The sequence below is a fragment of the Panthera pardus genome, unplaced genomic scaffold, assembly GCF_024362965.1.
Source record: "Panthera pardus isolate Hobbes unplaced genomic scaffold, ASM2436296v1 HiC_scaffold_22, whole genome shotgun sequence".
NCBI lineage: Eukaryota > Metazoa > Chordata > Mammalia > Carnivora > Felidae > Panthera > Panthera pardus.
In genome coordinates, this window is record NW_026526788.1 from 32,496,015 (window position 1) to 32,515,655 (window position 19,641).

The 19,641-nt window shown below is 54.0% G+C and overlaps 1 protein-coding gene across 4 annotated transcripts; it reads right to left on the reverse strand.

Annotated features, from left to right (window-relative positions):
• Nucleotides 1-1,569: 1,569 nt before the first annotated feature.
• Nucleotides 1,570-19,484, reverse strand: DNAJB12 (DnaJ heat shock protein family (Hsp40) member B12). Of its 4 annotated transcripts, XR_008416720.1 has the most exons (10): nucleotides 19,257-19,483; nucleotides 10,955-11,126; nucleotides 10,108-10,253; nucleotides 8,551-8,736; nucleotides 8,345-8,424; nucleotides 7,151-7,260; nucleotides 5,352-5,524; nucleotides 4,698-4,795; nucleotides 3,053-3,483; nucleotides 1,570-2,420 (listed from the first exon to the last, which is right to left on the reverse strand). XR_008416720.1 is itself a non-coding variant. In XM_019444484.2 (9 exons), the coding sequence occupies exons 1-9, from the start codon at nucleotides 19,387-19,389 to the stop codon at nucleotides 3,454-3,456; spliced, it is 1,128 nt and encodes a 375-aa protein (XP_019300029.1). In that variant the 5' UTR covers nucleotides 19,390-19,484; the 3' UTR covers nucleotides 1,570-3,453. The 4 variants fall into 4 exon arrangements, 3 of the variants coding, with proteins under 3 accessions (XP_019300029.1, XP_019300031.1, XP_019300030.1); XM_019444484.2 differs by having other exon boundaries at nucleotides 1,570-3,483; nucleotides 19,257-19,484; XM_019444486.2 differs by having other exon boundaries at nucleotides 1,570-3,483; nucleotides 4,650-4,795.
• Nucleotides 19,485-19,641: the final 157 nt, after the last annotated feature.

Sequence of the window (19,641 nt, forward strand, 5' to 3'; positions counted from 1 at the left end):
ACGCTGATACCCACCAACCGATCTATTATGTTGTCTCCTGGGGGTGATGCCAACTCAGAGAAGTCTGCAGTGGTAGCAGCAGGGGTGGGATGGGGTGGTGGTGGTGTCACATTTGTAACTGCTGGGAGAGAGCGCACCTGCCCCTGCGGGAGACTCAGCCCCAGCCCCCAGCTCCGGCCCCTCAGGTTAAGTCCCATTTTCCCTGGTGTGGCTTCCTCCCTTTTTCACCCTTCTGGACATGTCTCCTGCCACTCAGCTTGGCACGAGTAGGGCCAATGTTGTTGAGAATCATGAATTCAAGTTCAGCAAATGTTTGCAGAATGATTGCTTTGCTACACAGACCCCAAGGACATGCAAAGTTTCATGGGGACCCTTGGGCATCACCTTCCCTCCCCAAAGCTTGTTTCCTGCTGGGGGCTGGGCTGACTCGCCCAGATCACAAGGTGTGACATCTGGTAAGGATTCTGAGTTGCTCCGGAGCCGAGACTGTGTCAACAGTCTATTTACCGGAGTCTTGGCACTGCTGCCTGTGAACCTGCCCTAGACAGCCAGGTGACTTTGCCTGGCAACTCAGGGTGAGGAGATTACAGTTGGGGCAGGGCGGGTGCTCCTTGCTCCAGGAGCAGCTCCCTTCTAGAAACTTGGGGGCAGTCTGGGACGTGGAGATAAGCCGGCAGATCCCGGGAGCTCGGGTGAACTAGTGGCTCGTTTTGCCACCTGACAGTGGGTGGGGACACTTGTCAAAGGCTCTTTTTTGCAGCAAACAGTCGGACAGAGTCCGTCCCGCCCCTGCTGGCTCCCTGAGCTGCACGCTGCGGGTAGGGGGATGGGACGAGTAAATGGGGGTGGCTGGCATTTGCCTCTGCCAACTGCAGCTAACAAGTGGCAGCTCGCAGGACGAGGCAGGGCAGGCTGTGGTGACCCCGGGCAGGGGCAGCCAATGAGCTCCCAGGCTGCAGTGGCACCACCGGGCAGCCTGCCTGTCTTTGGCTGGAGCAGTAGCGGGTGGGGCCTCGGGCCGCCAGTCAGGGCTGCCGGGCCCTGTCTCTGGGAGGCCCCGGCAGATCTGCAGCTCCATTCACAGAAAGTTCTACTCTGGCTGCCACATTTTTTAACTTTTCCAACCTTCTGGGGGAGGAGGGCGGGCTGTGGGGTGGTGTGGGAAGTACGTCTGGGAAGACTGTGCAGCCAGGGATGGAAAGAAACTTGTAACTTTCCCCCTGCTCTGGATCCGGAGTGGGCTCTAGCTCCTGGCTGGGGAGGAGGGAGATTCTGAATATTTTACTCACAGCAGGGATGGAGAGGGAGCAAAACAAGGGGAACCAGAGGTTATTAGGGAACCCCAGGATCCTGGCCTGATTAAGCCCCTTACCTTTTGCCTGGATGGAATCAGCCTTGGAACAACACTTGTGACCTTAGTGGCTGTCGGCTGGGGCAAGGGGTGAGGAGGACATTCGGGACCATCACCAAAGACTCCTAGGTGGTATGAGCTGGGCAGTGTCCGTAGCAACAGGTGTTTGTGGCCCATCACCTCAGCCCCCTTGTTCAACGCAGACCCACCAAGGCCAATCACATAATAAACATATATTTATAGATGTACAATTTTAGAATTCTAATTCAAGAAATACAGCTTCTCAAGGGATCCTTTAGGATCTATGTTCTTATTGCACATGGGTCAGCCCACCTAGGGACATCTACCAAGATCAGACGGTAGGGGTGGTGGGGACAGAGCACCAGGGCCACCGCGGCGGCGGGGGGGGGGGGGTACTCTTGCCCACGTCCACTTCTTATCATCTCTCTGGGCCGGGGTGGCTGCTGCATCACAGGGCAGGATCTTGTTCAAAAACCAGATCTGACATTTCTTTACCAAGCTTCCTTTCCCAGCAAGAATCTTTGTTCATTGGTTGGGGCTGGGGAGGGTGGGGGGGTGGGACTTAAAATAAAAAAGAAAAGAGCCAAGAGAAACTCTGAGAGGATGGTTATCACCTCCTGGCTGGCAACTTGGGGAAGTAAGGCTTTGGAAGGTGGCAGGCTCAATGACACACCCACTGCCAGAGGAAAATTCGGGAAAAAGAGTAATTCCAAAAGGCCCAGTATAAACCGTGGGAATAAAACCTCCCTCCCTTCCCCTGGCAGCAACTGCTGTTTTGAGAAAAATCCTCACATCAAGGTGAGTATAAGAAAACCCTTCTGGTTCAGGCGCAGCCTTTGTCCAAAGTGCAACAGAAGGCCGGGTGGCATCATGTCCATGGAGGGCGGAGACAGAGGTGCCCACAGGCCCGGACTTTCTTCAGGATTCGGCTGCTGCCCCAGGGTCTTGGGCACCACCTGGCTGACTCTCGGAGGAAGAACCTTCTGGAGTCCTTGGTGCATAACTTGGGAAAAGCCAGTGGCAACAACGGAGCCGTGGCCTGTGGCATCTATAAGGCAAAACCCACTTTGGGACTAAGAGGGGGGCAGGTGGCTAGGCAAAACCCGGTCCCCCTCTCTAACCCTGTTTTCTGTGGCAGAGGGACAGAGAGCTCCTGGGCTCCAGGACTAAGAGCCCACCTGAGCTGGCCAAAGCTTGAGGAGGGCGGCCTCCCACCGGCAGGCTGCCAGGGGCCTCACCATGACTCAGTACTGACATGGTACCTGGCCCTAGGGGCACTTTCTCCCCTGGAAGCCTGCTCCCCTCCAGCTTCACCATAAAGCTGGCAACCTCCAAGTTCTCTACAGACTTACACTATCATGATTACTGCTGCCACCAAAAGCAGGCTCGGTTTGAGGGGAACATTAAAAGCTACGACCCGACTTTCCTTACACTGTCAGCCGTGGCATAATGTCCAGCCGCTGAAGGAACAGGCTGCCTTCCCCAAACACGCCTCATTTTCTAAAACAGGGAAGAAATCAGCTAAACAACTTAATCAAATTCCTGCATAGTTTAAAAAGTAGACTATATATATATATATATATATCTTTATATATGCTATTTACATATAAATAGATATATATAGATATAGATATATATATACACACACACACACACACATATGCACGCTCTGTAAATTACATTCTATGGAGAGTTCTTGTTCCTCCTCCTCCTATCCTTGGCCAACGCCTCTGACTGGCTTCCACGGAGAGGTGACTGGTGGTGGCTCCTGGGAGGGGGAGGAAGGCAGTTGGGCGCCCCCTCCCCCAGCCCTTTCCACAGACATTTGCTGCAAGTTTTACATTCTACTTTCGTTGCCATGGTTTCCGTATCCTAGGAGCAGCCGAAGTGGAGCCTCGGCCAGCCCTGGGAGGGAGGGAAGCAGCCCCGTGGCAGGTTTTCCTGTCCTAAGGCCTTTCAGCATTTACTGGGTGAGAGAGAGGGCAGTTGTGTGCGGTGTTCGGCCTCCAATTCCACTTTAATTTTTTTTCTTTTTATGTCTTTCCTTAAATATACAGTCCATCACCTTGGCTCAGTGCATGTCACCAAAAATTCTCCAGGGATTTCATGGTCTGGGGAGGAGAGTGGTAACAGTTAGCCTGGCAGTCCCGCGGCCTGGAGCCTCTAGCTCAGCCCGCACAAACAAGCCGACCTCCTGGCTGCTGTCCTGCCCACCTCAGCCCCAACCTGTCTCCCTCCTGCACTCTGTCACTCTCGCAGAGGCGTAGCAGATGGCCTCCAAGCACAGCTGGACCCCTGCCGAAGGGGACACAGGCAGAGGATGGATGGGCAGGTAACCAATCCAGAAGAGAACCTTTACTGGCTCTGCCTACATTCTTCTGGGCTGGGTCCAGTGTGTCCCCTCTGGCAAATGCTGGAAGCGGAGCTCACTACCCACATGCAGGGGTAAAGGAGGACTGGAGTCTGCTACCAGCAACTTGCATTTCCCCCCCCCATCTCCCCGCTTTCTGTGCTAAAGGCTCTGCGTTCAACTGTAAACTCATGACCTTCTGTTCTCTTCCTCAGACCACAGGTGAGGTGCCCGGGCAGGCCGGATGCCTGCGGCTTCCAGGCTGCCAGGTGCATTGGTACGTGAGAGAGTGCCTCTGATTCCACCAGAGGGCCAGTGGTCAGGGCAACGGGCCTCTCCCGCTCCCAGCCTGTAGGCTCACTCCCTGGCCTACTGTGGGGCTGCCCATCCATCTTGTTCCATTTCCTCCTGCCTGGAAGGGCAGAGGAAGAGGATGGGATCTTAGCCCACTGGCTCTCACGTGTTTCTTCTTGCCGTCAGGTGGAGACTGTGTGTGGAGGGGGCTATCTTGGGACCAGTAATACTTGGTGGCCTAAATACCAGAGCACAGACAATAGTCTATTGGCCCTAGGGAAAGGGCCATGGTGACTTGGTGGCTCGCTCAGACCAGGGAGGCAGGGGTGGCCCTTAGCCATGGCCTTGAGGTCCCCCTTCTGCCTGATTCTCCGGCACCCCACGCTCCCAGAGCCAGGGAATTGGGAGGGGGCAGTAGACAGTTAGCACTGAAGCCTGAACGAGTCCTTGGTTTCTGAGCACACCCTAGAGCTGCCCCAGCTCTGCAGGCTGGAGGTCAGGCTGGGGAAAAGGAGTCTGTGCCATAATCGACAGGCTATTTTCCTCTCTCCCTCCCACCCTCCTCTGCCTTATGACCAGGGCCAAAGCTGCCAGGAGTTGCAGGGCAGAGGAGGCCCTGGCTCATACTTGGACCTCGGTGGCGTGGCTGGCCCAGGACTATCCATGCAGGGAGGCCTGCACCTCTGACAGTCGGTTACAGCTTGGGGTGCCCATCTTCTGTGCTTTGTGGTACATATCTGTGTCACCGAAGTAGCGGGCCCGGTACAGCAAGCCTTCCTCTGCAAAGCAATGGGGCAGAGTTTAGGGCACACCTGGTATCCCCCAAGGGTCACTGGAGCACTTGCCTAGCCTGTGGGGGTGGGAGGAAGACTGTTACAGGCCCCAGAGCTGGCACAGAGCTGGCCTCCCTTTAGGAAAGGCCCTGGAGAGCAGACTATGGTCCCAACTTGGGAGAGAACAGAGGCCCCTTTCTGCAGACTTAGGTGAGATCAGCCAAGGAAAGAACCTGTCATTCTGGTTAGGCCTCCCTAGGGTCCCACAGATACAGCTGGATGGCCATTCACTAGGTGGCCAGGACACATGCTCCAATCCATCTCAACACACTTACCTCTGGCAGCCACACTCAGGCTGACGGAAGTGACTTACGGGAACCTGGAGGAAATCTCCAGGTGGCCCCTGGCTCCCGGCCCCAAGGAAACAGGGTGGGGTCCCATTTTTGGCTGGGAGGTGGCTGGTGCGAGGCAGTGCCAGGCGCTGGGTCCACAAATCTCTGGTGAGCAGGGCTTTCTCCTTCCCCGCGCTCAAGCTCTGTCCCCGCAACACACACGCACTCACTCTGCTGCTTCTCCTTCCAGCAGTTGTTTCGGAGGTTGGCGATATAGTCGTCTTCCACATTCCGTTCAACTGTTTTGAGGCTGGAGCCTGTGTACTCCTTGGAGAAGGTGTCTGCCACGTAGTAGACGACGTTCAGGTGGTCAGTGACTCGCCTGTGGACGTGGCCCACCGACCTGGCCGGAAATACATCAGGCACAAAGTGGGCCCAGGTCCCCAGCCCCACGGCAGCTCTAAGGAAGACAGGGTCCCCCAACAGGAGGTACCGCACAGGCCACAGGGCTGGCTTCCCTCCAAAACTGGAGAGGAACTCGCACAGCACCCAAAATGAGGGTATGAAAGAAAGGCAGGGTGTCCCTCCTGTCTAAGTGGTCCAGACTACGGCCAGCCCTTCCTCAGGCTCTCTGCTTACCACGCTGCTGACCTGGGGCCTGTGGGAGGAGACCCTTTTGAGGCCCCGGTCAGTGCAGCAGGGGAGCCTGGGCTCTGCCTCTGATTAGGGGTGTGAGTTGGGGTCCCAGTGCCTCCATTTCCACATTCCTCCCCTAAGCTCATTGTTGCCCAGGACCTGCCTGCCTACCCAGGAACTCCCAATCTGGGGTTAAGAGGCTTAGGAACAACAAGACACAAGGACTCCAAGGACCTCTGTCCTTCCAGCTTTTGGTCCTATCTTCCAGCTCCACCCGCAGGCTCTGTAGGCAGAGTCTTGACATGCAGCAGACAGGAGACAGTTCGGGTGCCGGGGGGGGTGCGGAACAGCCCCTACCTGCCCTCTGCTGCCTCTCCAGTTGCAGAGCGAAGGGCTGGCGACAGGCCACGGAGAGCCTACGTTGCCTGGTGTGGGTCCAGCCACCCGACTCTGCCCCCTGGTGGCCGAGAGGAAGGCTGCCAGGCTCCGAAACAGGGCCAGGCCACTTTGGGGGAACAGAGGGTTCCCACCAATAGAAGCTGAGCACCCACTATGTAACTATGTATCAGATGTGGTGCCAGATGCTGGAAATAAATGAGGGGAGCTGATGCCTTAAAAGGCCAAATAACTTGCCCAAGTTCACTACTGGCAGCTGAGACCATAAATTCATTGAACAAATACTGTTGAACGTTTCTATCGAGCCTGGCATAAAAAAACCAAAAAACCAAAAAACAAACCTTTTGCTTATTTATTTTAAAGTAATCTCTATACCTCACATGGGGTTCAAACTCAAGACTCTGAGATCAAGAGTCTCATGCTCCACCGACTGAGCCAGCCAGGTGCCCCAAACCTGGCATTTTAAGTGTCTGTGACTCATTTCATTTCCACAAGCACATAGATGTTATTCGCATTGCACAGATGAGGACACCAAAGCTCAGAGAAGTCATGTAACTTGTCTAGGGTCACACAGCTGCTTAGTTAATAAAGTATCTAGGATTCAAATCCACCTTTGTTCTGATTCTAGAACCCCTGTTCTTTCCACGGCCCCAAGGCCCACCACCCACAACTTAAGAGCACAGGTTCTTATCTCAAGGTCAGCAGATAAGATGGGGGGAAGTGTAATGAAGCCTGTGAAATCATATGCAAAGTTGTGTACATGTGTAGTGTTTGAGGGAAGAGATCTGCAGTTCTCATTGCATTTTCCTAGGGGACTGGGATACTAAAAAGATCAAGAACCTAATCTCAACAGGGCAAATGTATTTCCTTGATTCTAAGCCAGATTTCCGCATTGTGATCAACGACCCCGCAGGATAGGAAGGAAGGCACCCGATGCGGGTTGAGGATCCGAAGTCCCTGTCTGCCTACCACCCCATCCCTAGCGGTGGGTACTCACGGCCTTGGGCTCAGGCTGTATGGGGGACTGGAGACCATGAGCTGGCTGAGCGCCGACACGAGGATCAGGATGAGGATGGGCATCAGCTGAACAAACACCCCCAGCCCGCCCTGGAGGAAAGAACCAATGGTCACTCAGCTGGACCTGGTGGGAGTGTGACATAGGCCGCAATCACCACCAGCTTCCCTGGCACAAAGGAGCCTGGGCGGCAGGAGGAAGCTGCTGCGAACTGCCACGACACTCCTCTCTGCTTCCCTCCCACGGGCCCCCCAAACACAGAAGCTCCTCCACCTGCCGGTTTCCCCAGAGGAATACAAAGTAGCAACTGGTGTTAAATACAGGAAAAGGGTGCCTGGATGTATTTACTTATCTGAGAACACAAAAAAAATGAGCTAAAGAGGCTTCCTCCATGAGAACCGTAGGCAGGGCTGGAGGGAAATTTTCACTATATACATATATTTTTTTGGATTTTGCACCATATAACTATATTACCGATTTAAAAACTGCCAGTTAAAGAATTGTAAATACGAACAAATTTGTTCACTGTGTGATAGATTCTAATTTAAAAAACTCTTCCGTATGTTAAATACAAACACACTAAGTTTAAAAAATGAATAGATAAAAACCTAAGAGCAATAGGGAACCCCTCTGTCTGTCATAATTTTAAAGGCTGTGGAATTGTCTGCAGTATTTTAATTTTAGTCCACTAGCTGTTCTTTAACCCGTGGCATTCAAAATGTTTTTGAAGCATTGTCTTGCTATAGCTTTTGTATACATTTTTTAAGAGTGCCGAAAAGAAGAAGATTCAACAACCTTTGTCATCCTTTACAATTCTCTCGTGAAGTTTCACTTCCCATTGCTTGGAAAATGTCACTTTGGCCTTATGAACAAATGGACTGCACAAAGGCCAATCACACTCAAACCTGTCTGTAGGTGGAGAAGTTTCTGCATTACATTTCCTGACAGAAGCCATCAAATCCCCACTCCTTCTGGGCAGCACCGTGGAGTGTGGCTCCCTCTAGTGTCGCTCAGTAGAATGGCAAGGGGGAACCAAGATGGCTCCCTAGCTGAGAACCGTGGGGGCACTGCCCCTCGGAGGACAGACAGCTGGGGATGTCACTCCCCCTTCAGGCCTCACACCCTGGGTGGGGCTTGGCACCCTCCCCCTGCTCTCCCGGTGCCTTCCTCACTCACGTCACCCTGGTTCTCCCTGCGGTCCTGCCTCTGCTGGTAGGTATAGCGCATGCGGCCGTTGCTGTAGACATGGACGTTACCTGGAGGTCAGAGGGACTGAGTCAGGGGGTGGGGCTGCAGGAAAAGGGAGAGGCTGTCTTCCAGTCTCCCACCATCACCCCCAGGGAGACCTGGCTGCAGGGGGTGGGGTGGGGTGGGGTACTTACTAGACGGAAAGCCACCGCCAAAGAACATGTTGAAGAGGTCTTCGGGGGAGATATCGGCCTCAAAGCCGCGGTGGAAGTCCCCGTGCCCGTGGCCATGCCGCGCTGCCTGGTTCTTGTCGTCACCGAACTGGTCATACTGTTTCCTTTTCTCTGGGTTACTAAGTACCGCATATGCTGTGCCGATAGCTAGAAAGGAGCCAGAAGTCAGGCTTGGAGACGGTGGGCATGGAGGTGGAGGTGCCCCTGGCAGCCAATAGCTCCCTTTTAGGTACTCAAGTGGTGCCTTAGGAAGGAGACCTTGGGGCCAGAGGGGAGTTTGGCTGTTGGGCCCGTGTCGGGAGGGGGGCAGGCAGGAATACCTCTAGTGGATCTGGGCGGTCTGGGCCTGGCGGAAGATGAGCCCTCAGGCTCCTCGTGCTCCACCTCCTGACAGTGGTCGAGCTTTTTCTCTGCCTCAGGCCCTTTATGGGCATTATCTTATTTACTCCTACAGCAACTGTCAGGAAGGGCCAGATCCCCAGGTTCTAGTCAAAACTTCACCGTTCGTAGTGTGGCCTGGTGAGCCCTCTCTTCCCTGGGGTCCAGGCCCCAGCTGCTGTTCCTCGGCGTGGCCCCAAGGCCTCCCCAGGAAAAGCTCCCCAGGTGGGAAACCCGTGCCTCAAAGGACCCTGCTCCGGGCCCTCCCGAGTCTCTTGCTCCTTCTCAAGCGGCTCACTCTCTCAAGGGAGTGGGTCAAAGCGGCTGCATCTGCTTCAAAACGTGCCACCCTTGCAGGAAGGAGAATCCCCCCCCTCCTGCCATGGTGACAAGGTCCCAGGGCCAGATCTGGCGTCTTGGTGCCTGCGGGGCTGCAGGCAGGAGTCAGGGCTGGAGCAACGTTCACCACAGCTGCCCTGCCTCCCTGCTTCTCTTCACCGTCTCCCTCGGGGGCAGGCTGACAGGCAGCAGTGGGGTGACGCCTGCACAGTACCCCACACCCACACGCAGCAGGACCAACCCCAAGCACCTGGAATGCAGCACCTGGGGTGGGGCCTAGGAAACAGCACACCAGGTCTTAGGGGTGTGCTCTGCCACGGGCTCCCTACTTGGCTGCGGTCACTGCCTTGTAGGCACACACTGTGAGTGTGTATGTGTGAGTGTGTGTGCACTGCAGGGCTGGCTGTGGCTGCTGGTGATGGGGAGGCCACTGGGCCCCAAGCCCACTGACCTGAGGCTTCCTTGCCCCTCAGCACAGGGAAACCGGTAGCAATATCCCAAGATGGGGACGTGCATACAGGTGAGTCAGGAGGCCTGCTTCTGACCCTCAACTGCTCTGGGACCTTGGAAAAGCCACTGGTCGGTCCTCTCTTGCCTCAGCTCCCCTCCTGTAAGCCCTGGGGAACGAAGAGGAAGGGGAGGCTACCTGAGCTCTGAGGCTCTATGCTAGAGGTGGCTACTAGGACTTTCTTCCCAGGAAGCAGGTCCTGAGCCCAGGGCACGTGGGTCCAAGGCCACTGACTGCTTCCCAAGGACAGGAGATGAAAAACACCAAGCACCGGGAAACCAAGGCTAGCTTACCTTTGAAAGCTTCAGTGGCGCCGGGTGCGTGGTTCTTGTCTGGGTGGAACTTGAGGGCCAGCTTGCGGTAGGCCTTCTTCAGGTCCTCATCGGAGGCCCCTCTGCTCACCCCCAGGATCTCATAGTAATCCTTACACTGCTTGACCCTGGGGGAGGGGGTAGAGAGGGCCCAGGGCCGTGAGGTGAGGTGGGGGAGAGCAGTATGGGCGCACAGTAGGGCTCGGCCGTCAGTTCCTCTAGGTCCCTCGGGGGCAAGGGGGCCTCAGTAAGCTCCACCTGGAACGGGGAGCTAGGTAGGGCCCAGTGGAAACACCTGGAATACACTTAGGATTTAAGAGGGGGGCAGCTGCAGTCTTTCAGGCCAGGAACCATTTCCCTTCGCTAACAGCACCTTCACCGGAGGCCACCTCAGAAGGACTGTCAATGTGTGTGTGGGGCCTGCCCAAGCCCTGGAGGGATAACCGTCTCCTGTCTCCATTCTGTGCCACACAGGCCCTGGTCTGAAAGGGTCTTTGTTAGGGGTGGGGGAGAAGCTGGAAGGGGAGCCCACGCCCCATCTCTGTCTGATCAACAGAGCTATGTAAAGAGGCCAGGCTCGCCTGGCCAGCGGCAGAGTCAGCATTTCCAGCCTCTGCTGTGGGCTGACTTGGCGGGAGGGGACAGCAGAGCCCTGATTCCCACGCTGTATCCCAGGGCCGGTGGGCCCGCCCAGCTGGACCTCCTCCATCCTCAGGACCCTCCCAGGGCCCATCCAGACCACGGGCAGATGTGAGGCGGGGGCCACGCTGCAGGAAGCCTTCTCTAGATCTGAAAAGTTGCCAGTGGCACTGGGCTCCGGCCCCTCTACCTTTTCACTGCTGCTACTTGCTCCGCAGTGTAGCCTTTGGTGCCCTCTCCTCCTCCAGCTTCTCCGTTGGCCGCGGGGGCTTCGGCCCCACCTGCTTTCCTGTGGGTGGTGTCTGTGGGTTGGGGATGGTCACTGGTAGACTGTGGTTTCTGGTTGAGGGACTCGATCAGGGCTGTGCAAGGCAAACAAACCATTCAGGGCTCTCGTTGCAGCAAAGCCACATGCCGTGGCTGAGGGCCTGCCTGGTCCTGGGAGAGGCCAGGGCCGCCCACATCCCACCTGCTTCTTCTCCCAGCAAAGCCAGTAGCTCCCTCCCCAGCTTGGGCCTGGGCGGGGTGCAGGGGGTGGGGGAGGGCTAGTGGGACAGCCACCTGCTCTCATGAGTTGTCAGGGTATGGGTTATTTTAAATCCTTTTTTTTGTTTTTAAGATTTTATTTTAATTAATCTCTATACCCAACGTGGGGCTCAAACTTACAACCCCACAAGAGTCGCATGTTCTACCGACTGTTCCAGCCAGGCACCCCTGGGTATGGGTTATTTTAAAACTCCCCATAAAAACAAACCATTAGCCCTTCAGGCTTAAAAAAATCCCAAAGTGGTATGTTTCACAGACCCTGCTGAGTGCAGAGAGAGGCAAGTACTCCGCCTATGTCAGTGGGGACCACACTTGGCAGGACCATCTGTTTCTGCTGGGACTGGGGGGAAAGGCCTTCTGGAGACCTTCACTTAGCTGTGAAGGGGGAGAGGGGCAATGAATGTGCTCCAGGGCCAGGGACGGCACGAGACTTCGGATGAAGACCTCTCCTCTGCTACTTGCTATTCCTTACGCTTTTCAAGTGGCTGGCCATGTCAAACGTCATACCGCAATGTTCAGAGTCTATGCAGGGCATTAGCTATCATCCTCAGATAGGGTCCCAGTGTCTCCAACCCAAGTCTGTGGTTCCTGCTGACTCAGTGACAAAGAGCCCAAATCCCTGCACCCATTGATTCCACGCACGAAATCAGTTCTGGAAACCCCAGTCATGCCTGGGGTACAGTGCCCTGAGAAGCCAGGCACCTGGACCTCTGCAGAGACCCAGGACACTGTGCTGAGGAAGGACAGCAGTGCCCTCGGCTGGTCCCCAGCTTCTTTCAAACACGCCAGGAGCCTGCTGGGCTCAAGGCACTGTGCTGGGTGTTAGACACCCCCTAACGCAATGCACCTGGGTCTCACACGAGGGGCCTGGGGCAGGGCTCGCTGGGAGCAGAACACTGGGACTCAAGTGGACCACTGTGCCCTGAGCCACTGCTGTCTTAGGTGCAGCAAACTCACAGGATCTCACTGGGTCGGGAGCTGACAGTCAAGCTTGCCTCGCAGGAGGGATGTGAAGGACTCCTGTAGCAAACTCCAAGGGTATGTACTGAGAAGAGTAACTGTAATGAGTGCTCACTATGTGTTAGGCAGGCCCAGGCTCTGCCTCTACTAGTTCATTTAATCTTGACAATGGCCTCAGAAGTAGGTCTTATTACCACCATCCCCACGATAAAGAAGGAGCTGTCTCAGGTCGTGATCTCACGGTTTGTGGGTTCCAGACCCGCATTAGGCTCTGTGCTGACAGTTCAGAGCCCAGAGCCTGCTTCGGATTCTGTGTTTCCTCTCTCTTTGCCCCTCCCCTACGCACGCGTGTGCTCGCTCTCTCTCTGTCCAAAATAAATAATCATTAAAAAAGAAAAGTTAAAGAAGGAGCTGTGTGTTTGATCCATTGGCCCGTGGCTGCACAAGCTGGGCAGTCAGCACTTAAAACGCCTGGATGTCCAGCTCCCAGAACCATGTTCTTAACTGTGCTATCCTGGACCGCATGAGGCTGGCATGGGGAGCCCTCTCCAGCACAGTCCTTCCAAATAAAGAGAAGTTAAATTCAGAAAGAACTGTGTTCAAATCTCAGCTCAGTCATTCCTAGCAGTATGGCCCTGGCCGATCTATAAAATCTGTTTGAACCTGTTTCCTAAGGGATATGAGGATAATGGGTGTAACAAGGATAAAATACCATTTGTAAGCACCTGGCACAGAAACTGACAGAGTAAAAATTCAAAACTGAGTAGCTGCTGATTTATGACACAGGCTGATGCCTGGCCAGGGAGGCGACCCAAGCTGGGGGGGCCAGGGAGCTCCAGGGCTTAGGAAGGCTAAGTCTCAGCACCTGGCAGGCTTTGGACCCAACCGTAACCATGAGATTTCAGGCTGTCCCAGATGCCAGGTCCATACCAAGCGAATGGCAAAGGAAGAAAAAGCAAAAGACGAAGAGATGCTGATGAAGATGGGGAAGAAGGGGAGCTAGTTTGCTGGATTTTGAGGGCGTTTAAAGAACTTCTTTCAGGGGCTCCTGGGGGGCTCAGTCGGTTAAGCATCTGACTCTTGATCTCGACTCAGGTCATGATCTCACGGTTTATGAGTTCGAGCCCCACCTCAGGCTCTGCATTGACAGTGCAGAGCCTGCTTGGGATTCTCGGCCTCCCTCTCTTTCTGCATGCCTTTCTCTCTCAAAAATAAATAAATAAACTTAAAAAAAAAAAAGAATTTGTTTATATCAGTTTCTCTGGAAGCCCCAGTGGTCCAGGCTGTGCTGATATACCCTAAGGAGAATATGACCAACCATTCAATTGCTATAGATACACAAGAGCATTAACCAGGAGATGGACTCACTCTAGTATTTCTCAGGGAAGATTCTGGAAACTTTTTAGGGCAGTTACATGGAGTCAGCCACTCTAATTTCTTTACACTGCAGAAGAGAGCCCAAAGGGGAATGGATGTGCTCTGGGTCACACAGAAGGTTTCTGCTTGAGTTGGCAATTCAAGATTGTTGGTTGCTGACAAGTAGGTCTCTCTCATGGCCTGGACACCCCATCTGCCAGACCTGTGGGATGTGACTGCCTCATTCTGACTCACTGTTACATCCCTCATGGCACAGGGGCTGACAGGCAAATGTCACAAAAGAGTATGACACAGCAGCTTAACGCAGCTCCGGAGTTAGACAGACAAAGCTGGGTTCCAATCCTGACTCTGCCCCTTGCCATCAAGCTGGCAGACATCTAAAAAGCCTGGAACTTGGAGGAAGAAACCAGAGCTGCGGTGGGAGAAGTGGCAGCTGAGGCAGAGGTGAGAGCATTTCTATGGCCAAAGTCAGCAGCAGTGGTCACTCCTCCAACCCAGACTGGAGGGGCAAAGCTGTGGCTCTGACACCTGCTACCAGGGTCATCTTGGACAAGCTGATTTAGCTTCTTCATGTAAAACTGTCTCTCCCTCACGAGAGCTGCAAGAGTAAATGAGCAAATGCATATAAGAGACTTAGCACAACACTCAGTAAATATTGTTATCTGTTACTGTTCATTTTATTCCCAGGCCCTCTCTCTGTTCCTGTAGTGCTCAAAGTGGTTCGGGAAAGGGAGGCCAGCAGAGGGCAATGGCCTGGGAGTGGAGCTGGACAGTCTGGTTCCTTTGCTACTTACCATGTCATCGAATCGTCAGTGAAGGCCTGATCCCTGCCCTCGTAGGGTTGCTTTGAGGCATAAATAAGATTCAGTGAAATTCGGTGAATGGAAGGGTTGAGCGCACAGCAGGGCTCATGAAGGCCGACTGACCCGAACGGACAACCCCACCCCGGACCTCGCCAGTACCAGACTGTCTCTCACCCTAACACCGTGAAAGCAACCAATCTTTCCCTGCCCCACATGCTGGCCTTAGTGGCTTGGCCTTCCTGATTTCGCCTGGACCCACAGTCAGTCATTTCCTAGACCCTTAGGCAGCCTAAGCTGCGAGACCATCCAAGCCAACCCTCTCTTTGTGTGCTGGGGAAACTGAGGATGTTCTCACTGGCTCCCTGAAAAACATGGTACTTTCCACCAGCGTTGCTAAGCCTCAGGCAAAGGCGATGCCAAGTGGGCTCCCAGAAAGAGACTGGTCCCACTAGCCCTGCCCTAGGACCTCTAGGCTTAGGGCCCAGCTACTATTCCACAGTACAAGTGTCCAGCCCTTGGGCCCACCTCCTGCAGCACGAGTTTGAAATCCCTTCATGGCCTTTTCACTGTGAGGCCCCTCCACCCTTTAAGGTTGCTCTGGACTTCCTTTCACCCTACCCTTCCCTCTGTCTGTTCTTTCACTTCTCTAAGACCAACCTTCCACCCATGCTCTCGATCCTTCCCCTCTCATTTCTCGACTCGCCCTTTCCCCACAAGGCCTGACAGTGTAGCTCACCACCTCCCTGCCACACCACTCCAGGGCCACCTGGCGGCTGCCCGCTCCTGGGATTGCCTCCTCCCCTTGTTCTCCATCTCACTCTGTTGCTTCCCTGGTCTCTGCCCACTGGCTGAGGCCAGATGTGGCCCGTGGCTGTGCTTACAGCAACACCCGCTACGCGTTCCACACTTTCACACAGTGACCCTAGCCAGGCAGCACTCCAGTGAGCTCCATCAAAATGACAATACCAGACTCTGAGCTGGAACCTGGGGCTCTCTCCTGAGCTCCCAGCTGACAGCTCCTCCGGAACATCCACCGGCATCCTGCCCCCTGCCCAGCTCTTCCCACTCACCATCCTCAACCTTACTTTCTCCCTGGCCACACAGACTTGGATTCTGTGTCCCCAGTTCTCCTCAGCACACGTCTCTCACACAAGGCTCGGTACCTCCTCTCTGATGACCCTATCCTCATCCGGGATGCCTTACCTCAGGTGCTCAGAGCTCCTGAAATACAGAGTGCGATGAATGCCCTCCCAATTGGTTTCTGCCTTGGGTCTCTCTTCCCTTTCATTAACCCTTCTCGTCGTTCTCTTCTCAGAACGGTACCCTTATCTTATTCCTGCTATCAGAATCTTCAGTGGTCTTTTCACCAACTACAGAATAAAGTGAATACCCTGGTCTGGCAGGAAAGGATTTCCACAACCTGACCCCATCCTCCTTGCCAGCCTTAATCCTCTCTATTCAAATTACCACCTCCACAGCCTCCAAGTCTTGCTACACCCAGTCCTCCCCCAGCCTCCAGCCTCCATGTCTTTTCCCCAGTAGGTTCTTCTCCAAATCTCCTCCCTTCCTCCAAGTGCAGTTTAAATGCTGCCTCTGTCCTGCTCCCTGACACCTTCCCTCACGGTCATCTACCATTATTTTTAAGTCCTAGTAAGGACTCACTCACTCACCCTACTGCTTGTAATTTCACATTCAGGGATCCAACCCCAGCACTTCCCTCCACGTCACCGGACTGAACTCATGGAGGGCGAGGACTGGATCTTTCCTGTCCATCCTTAAGTCCTTGGCATCTAACGCTGTGCTTAATTTTTCTTTAACCGCGGTATTATTTTTTCTATAACTTTGTCTCCTTTACTACACTGTAGGCTCCTTGAGGTGAAGGATGATGTCTTACCAGTCCTGCCATACCACTTAGCACCAAGCAGAAGACTTTGCAAATAAAACAAAAAATGTCTGTTGCAGAGTGTCTGGGTGGCTTAGTTGGTTAAGTGTCTGACTCTTTTTTTTTTTTTTTAATGTTTATTTTTGAGAGAGAGAGAGAGCAATGGAGGGAGCAGAAAGAGAGGGAGACAGAGGAACCAAAGCAGGCTCTGCACTGACAGCACTGAGCCTGATGCAGGGCTTGAACCCATGAACCGTGAGATCATGACCTGAGCCGAAATCAAAAGTTGGACACTTGGGGCGCTGACAGCCTGTGGAGCCCGCTTGGGATTCGTCCCCTCCCCCCGCCCCTCCCCCACTCGCATGTACTTGCTCTCAAAAATAAAATAAACTTAAAAAAAAAAAAGTCTTTTGCATTGAACAAGTGCCTGGAATGAACTCAAACCTCAAACAGCATGTGTAGGCAGCTATCTAATATTTTTTTAACCAAGATCTCTCCATTCCAGGCCTAAGTTAACCCCAGGTCCTTATCAGCTGAATACAGGGCTGTGGACGGTGCAAGGTGAAGTTTACAGAGAGGTATGAGGCATAGTCTCTCCAGAATAATGAGAATATGACAACTGTGCAGCAGGTGATGATTCTGCTTGAGCAAATTCCATTTCTTGAGCGCCAGGAAGGATATCCGTCCAAGCCCCTGAACTGGCCCAGGAAGCTGCTGACAGGAAGATCTCCACAGGCCATATTGTTACCATCCTTTCTTGGCTGCCTGGTTCTGAGGCTCCAGAAGCATCCAGCGTCGGACAGGATTCTGAGAGCTCATGCGCCCTCACCACCACGCACCTCTCTTACACAGTGTGATTTATTTCAGTAGGAAGTTTCTTGAGCAGGTGACCTCAGGAGTCCTGGCAAATACAGACTAAAACTCTCTCCAAGAGAAGGCAAACAGGCCAAAGATCAACCTGTAGTCAGGAGGGAGGAAAATTCAAGCATTCCAGGTGGCCTCTTCTGCCAGTGTTCCCCTTTCTCAATTCCAAATGCAGGCAAGGAAGGCTACGAGGCTGACTGCTGCTTTTTCATTTCACTCCTCTATTAAACATTTATACAGTCACAGGACTTTCCAATTTCTAGCTGTGTAATCGTGGGCAAGTCCCTTGCCTCTGAGAGATTTCCTTATCTATAGAACAAAGATAATGATCTTTGCTCCGCCTCCCTGATAGGGCAGGGTGAAGTGAGAAAATTCGTTGGAAAGAGCTTTCTTTCTTTTTGTTTTTAAGGATTTTATCTTTTTAATAAAATTTTTTTTTTACTGTTTATTTATTTTTGAAAGAGACAGAGAGACAGAGCGCAAGCAGAGGAGGGGCAGAGAGAGAGGGTGACAAAGAATCTGATGCAGGCTCCAGGCTCTGAGCTGTCAGCACAGAGCCCTAAGCAGGCTTGAACCCACGAACTGTAAGATCACGACCTCAGCCAAAATTGGAGGCTTAACCTGCTTAACCGACTGAGCCACCCAGGCGCCTCTGAACATTTTATTTTTTTAAAGTAATCTCCACACCCAACGGGGGCTTGAACTTACAACCCCCAGATCAAGAGTCGCATGCTCTACGGACTGGGTCAGACAGGCGCCCCTCGAAAGAGCTTTCTAAACAGAGAAGCCCTATGGTATTATTGTTATTCATATTGTCTGCACCAAGCTTCTGATTTTCCAGATAAGGAAACCCAAGCTCAGAAAGATCACATGGTAGCAGTCAGGATAAGAACTCAGGTCTTCTGATTCTGAGCACCCGTTATGTGCCAGACGGTTTACTGCGTGGTAACTGCTGGCACGAAACCGTATCTTTAATGGACTACCTCCTTCTCTCCTCCAGCTTGTATTTTTTTTTTTTTTAACGTTTTATTTATTTTTGAGACAGGGGAGGAACAGAGAGAGAGGGAGTCACAGAATCTGACACAGGCTCCGGGCTCTGAGCTGTCAGCACAGAGCCCGACGCGGGGCTCGAACTCACTGACCGTGAGATCATGACCTGAGCCGAAGTCGGACGCTTAACCAACCAAGCCACCCAGGCGCCCCTCCTCCAGCTTGTATTAAGAAAAACTTCTTTGAAGTCTTAGGTTAAAAAAAAAAAAGAGGGTTCCTGGGTAGAGTGAGATGCTGAGTAGTTGGGACAACTTCACTAATCCCTCCCGGGTTTGGAAGCCTCAGCCGGGGGACACTTAGTAGTCTTGTGCTGTCCAGCCGTCCATTCGGCGGCCACAGATGGACTCTTGGGGGCCAGGGTGGGCGGGGTGGCAAGACCAGTGTCTCCGACAAGCCCCGAATCTCACAGGCGGGTGAAGAGGCTCCAGGAGTGAGGGGGCCCGCTCTCAGGGCGGACAGTCCAAGGCGGTGGTGTGGACTGGGAGAAAAAGGCAGGCTCTGGTTTCGGGACAGTGTTCCCAGGCCCTCGCCCGGAGACGCCTTTCCAGGCCTTCCGAACGTCGGCAGTCTTCTTTCCCTCTCTTCGAACGCATTCTCTCCGTCAAAGGAGTTATGTTTATTTTCCTAAACTATAATATTTCCCAGGCCGGCAACCGGCCCTGGGCCACCGAATGGCCCCTTGGGAAAAGTAGTTCGATTTCGCCTCCAGGTAAGTTCCTTTCCCCCCGCCCGCCAGCGCCTTTCATCCTCGGGAACTCCAAATCTCAGAGGGTTCCACAAGCCCCCGGAAAGCTGAAGTCGCGGCCGCCCCAGCCATCAGGTGTTCAGCGTCCCGGAGAGGGGTGGGAGCGAAAGACTACACCTCCCAGCGGCCACCGCGCGTCTCAGTGCGCAGGCGTAGCCGCGCCTCGCCACCCCTCCCCCTCCTCCAACTGCTCCCCTCGGTCCGTTCCCGTATTCCCCCCATCAGTTCTAATGTCCCCTCTGTCTCTCCGGCAGCTCACACTCACCGCGAACTCGCGGCGTCGGGTACAGCCGCTGCGCCTTCTCCAGGAAGCGGAGTGCCCGGTCGGGCTGGTTGCTCTGGATGGCCTTGAGGGCGATGCTAATACAGCGCTCGGCTTCATCCTTGTTGGATTCCATGGCGGAACCAGAGCGCGGAACCAGGGAGGGGGAGGCCGGGCGAGCGGAGGGCTGCGCCAGCCGCCGGCACGTCGCGGGGCAGGCGGGCGCAGGCTGATGACACAAACCCTCCGCCCCTCCCTTTCGGAGATTTGAGCGAGGTTTGAGCGAGGGCGGAAGTGCTACCGTATGTCTTCTAAGAAGGGGACGGCTAGGAGAGGTCAAGAGGCTGCATGCCCACATTCCTGGATCCCGGAGGGTCATACTTGGAGG

Excerpts from the sequence above, each read along its gene's own strand:
- DNAJB12 (XM_019444484.2), bottom strand. The coding sequence starts at position 19,389 with ATGGAATCCAACAAGGATGAAGCCGAGCGCTGTATTAGCATCGCCCTC. Across the intron at positions 10,254-10,954 it reads CAAGTAGCAGCAGTGAAAAG|GGTCAAGCAGTGTAAGGATT; the intron begins GTAGAGGGGCCG and ends CCCCTCCCCCAG. Across the intron at positions 4,796-5,351 it reads CTGGAAGGAGAAGCAGCAGA|AGGAAGGCTTGCTGTACCGG; the intron begins GTGAGTGCGTGT and ends ATTGCTTTGCAG.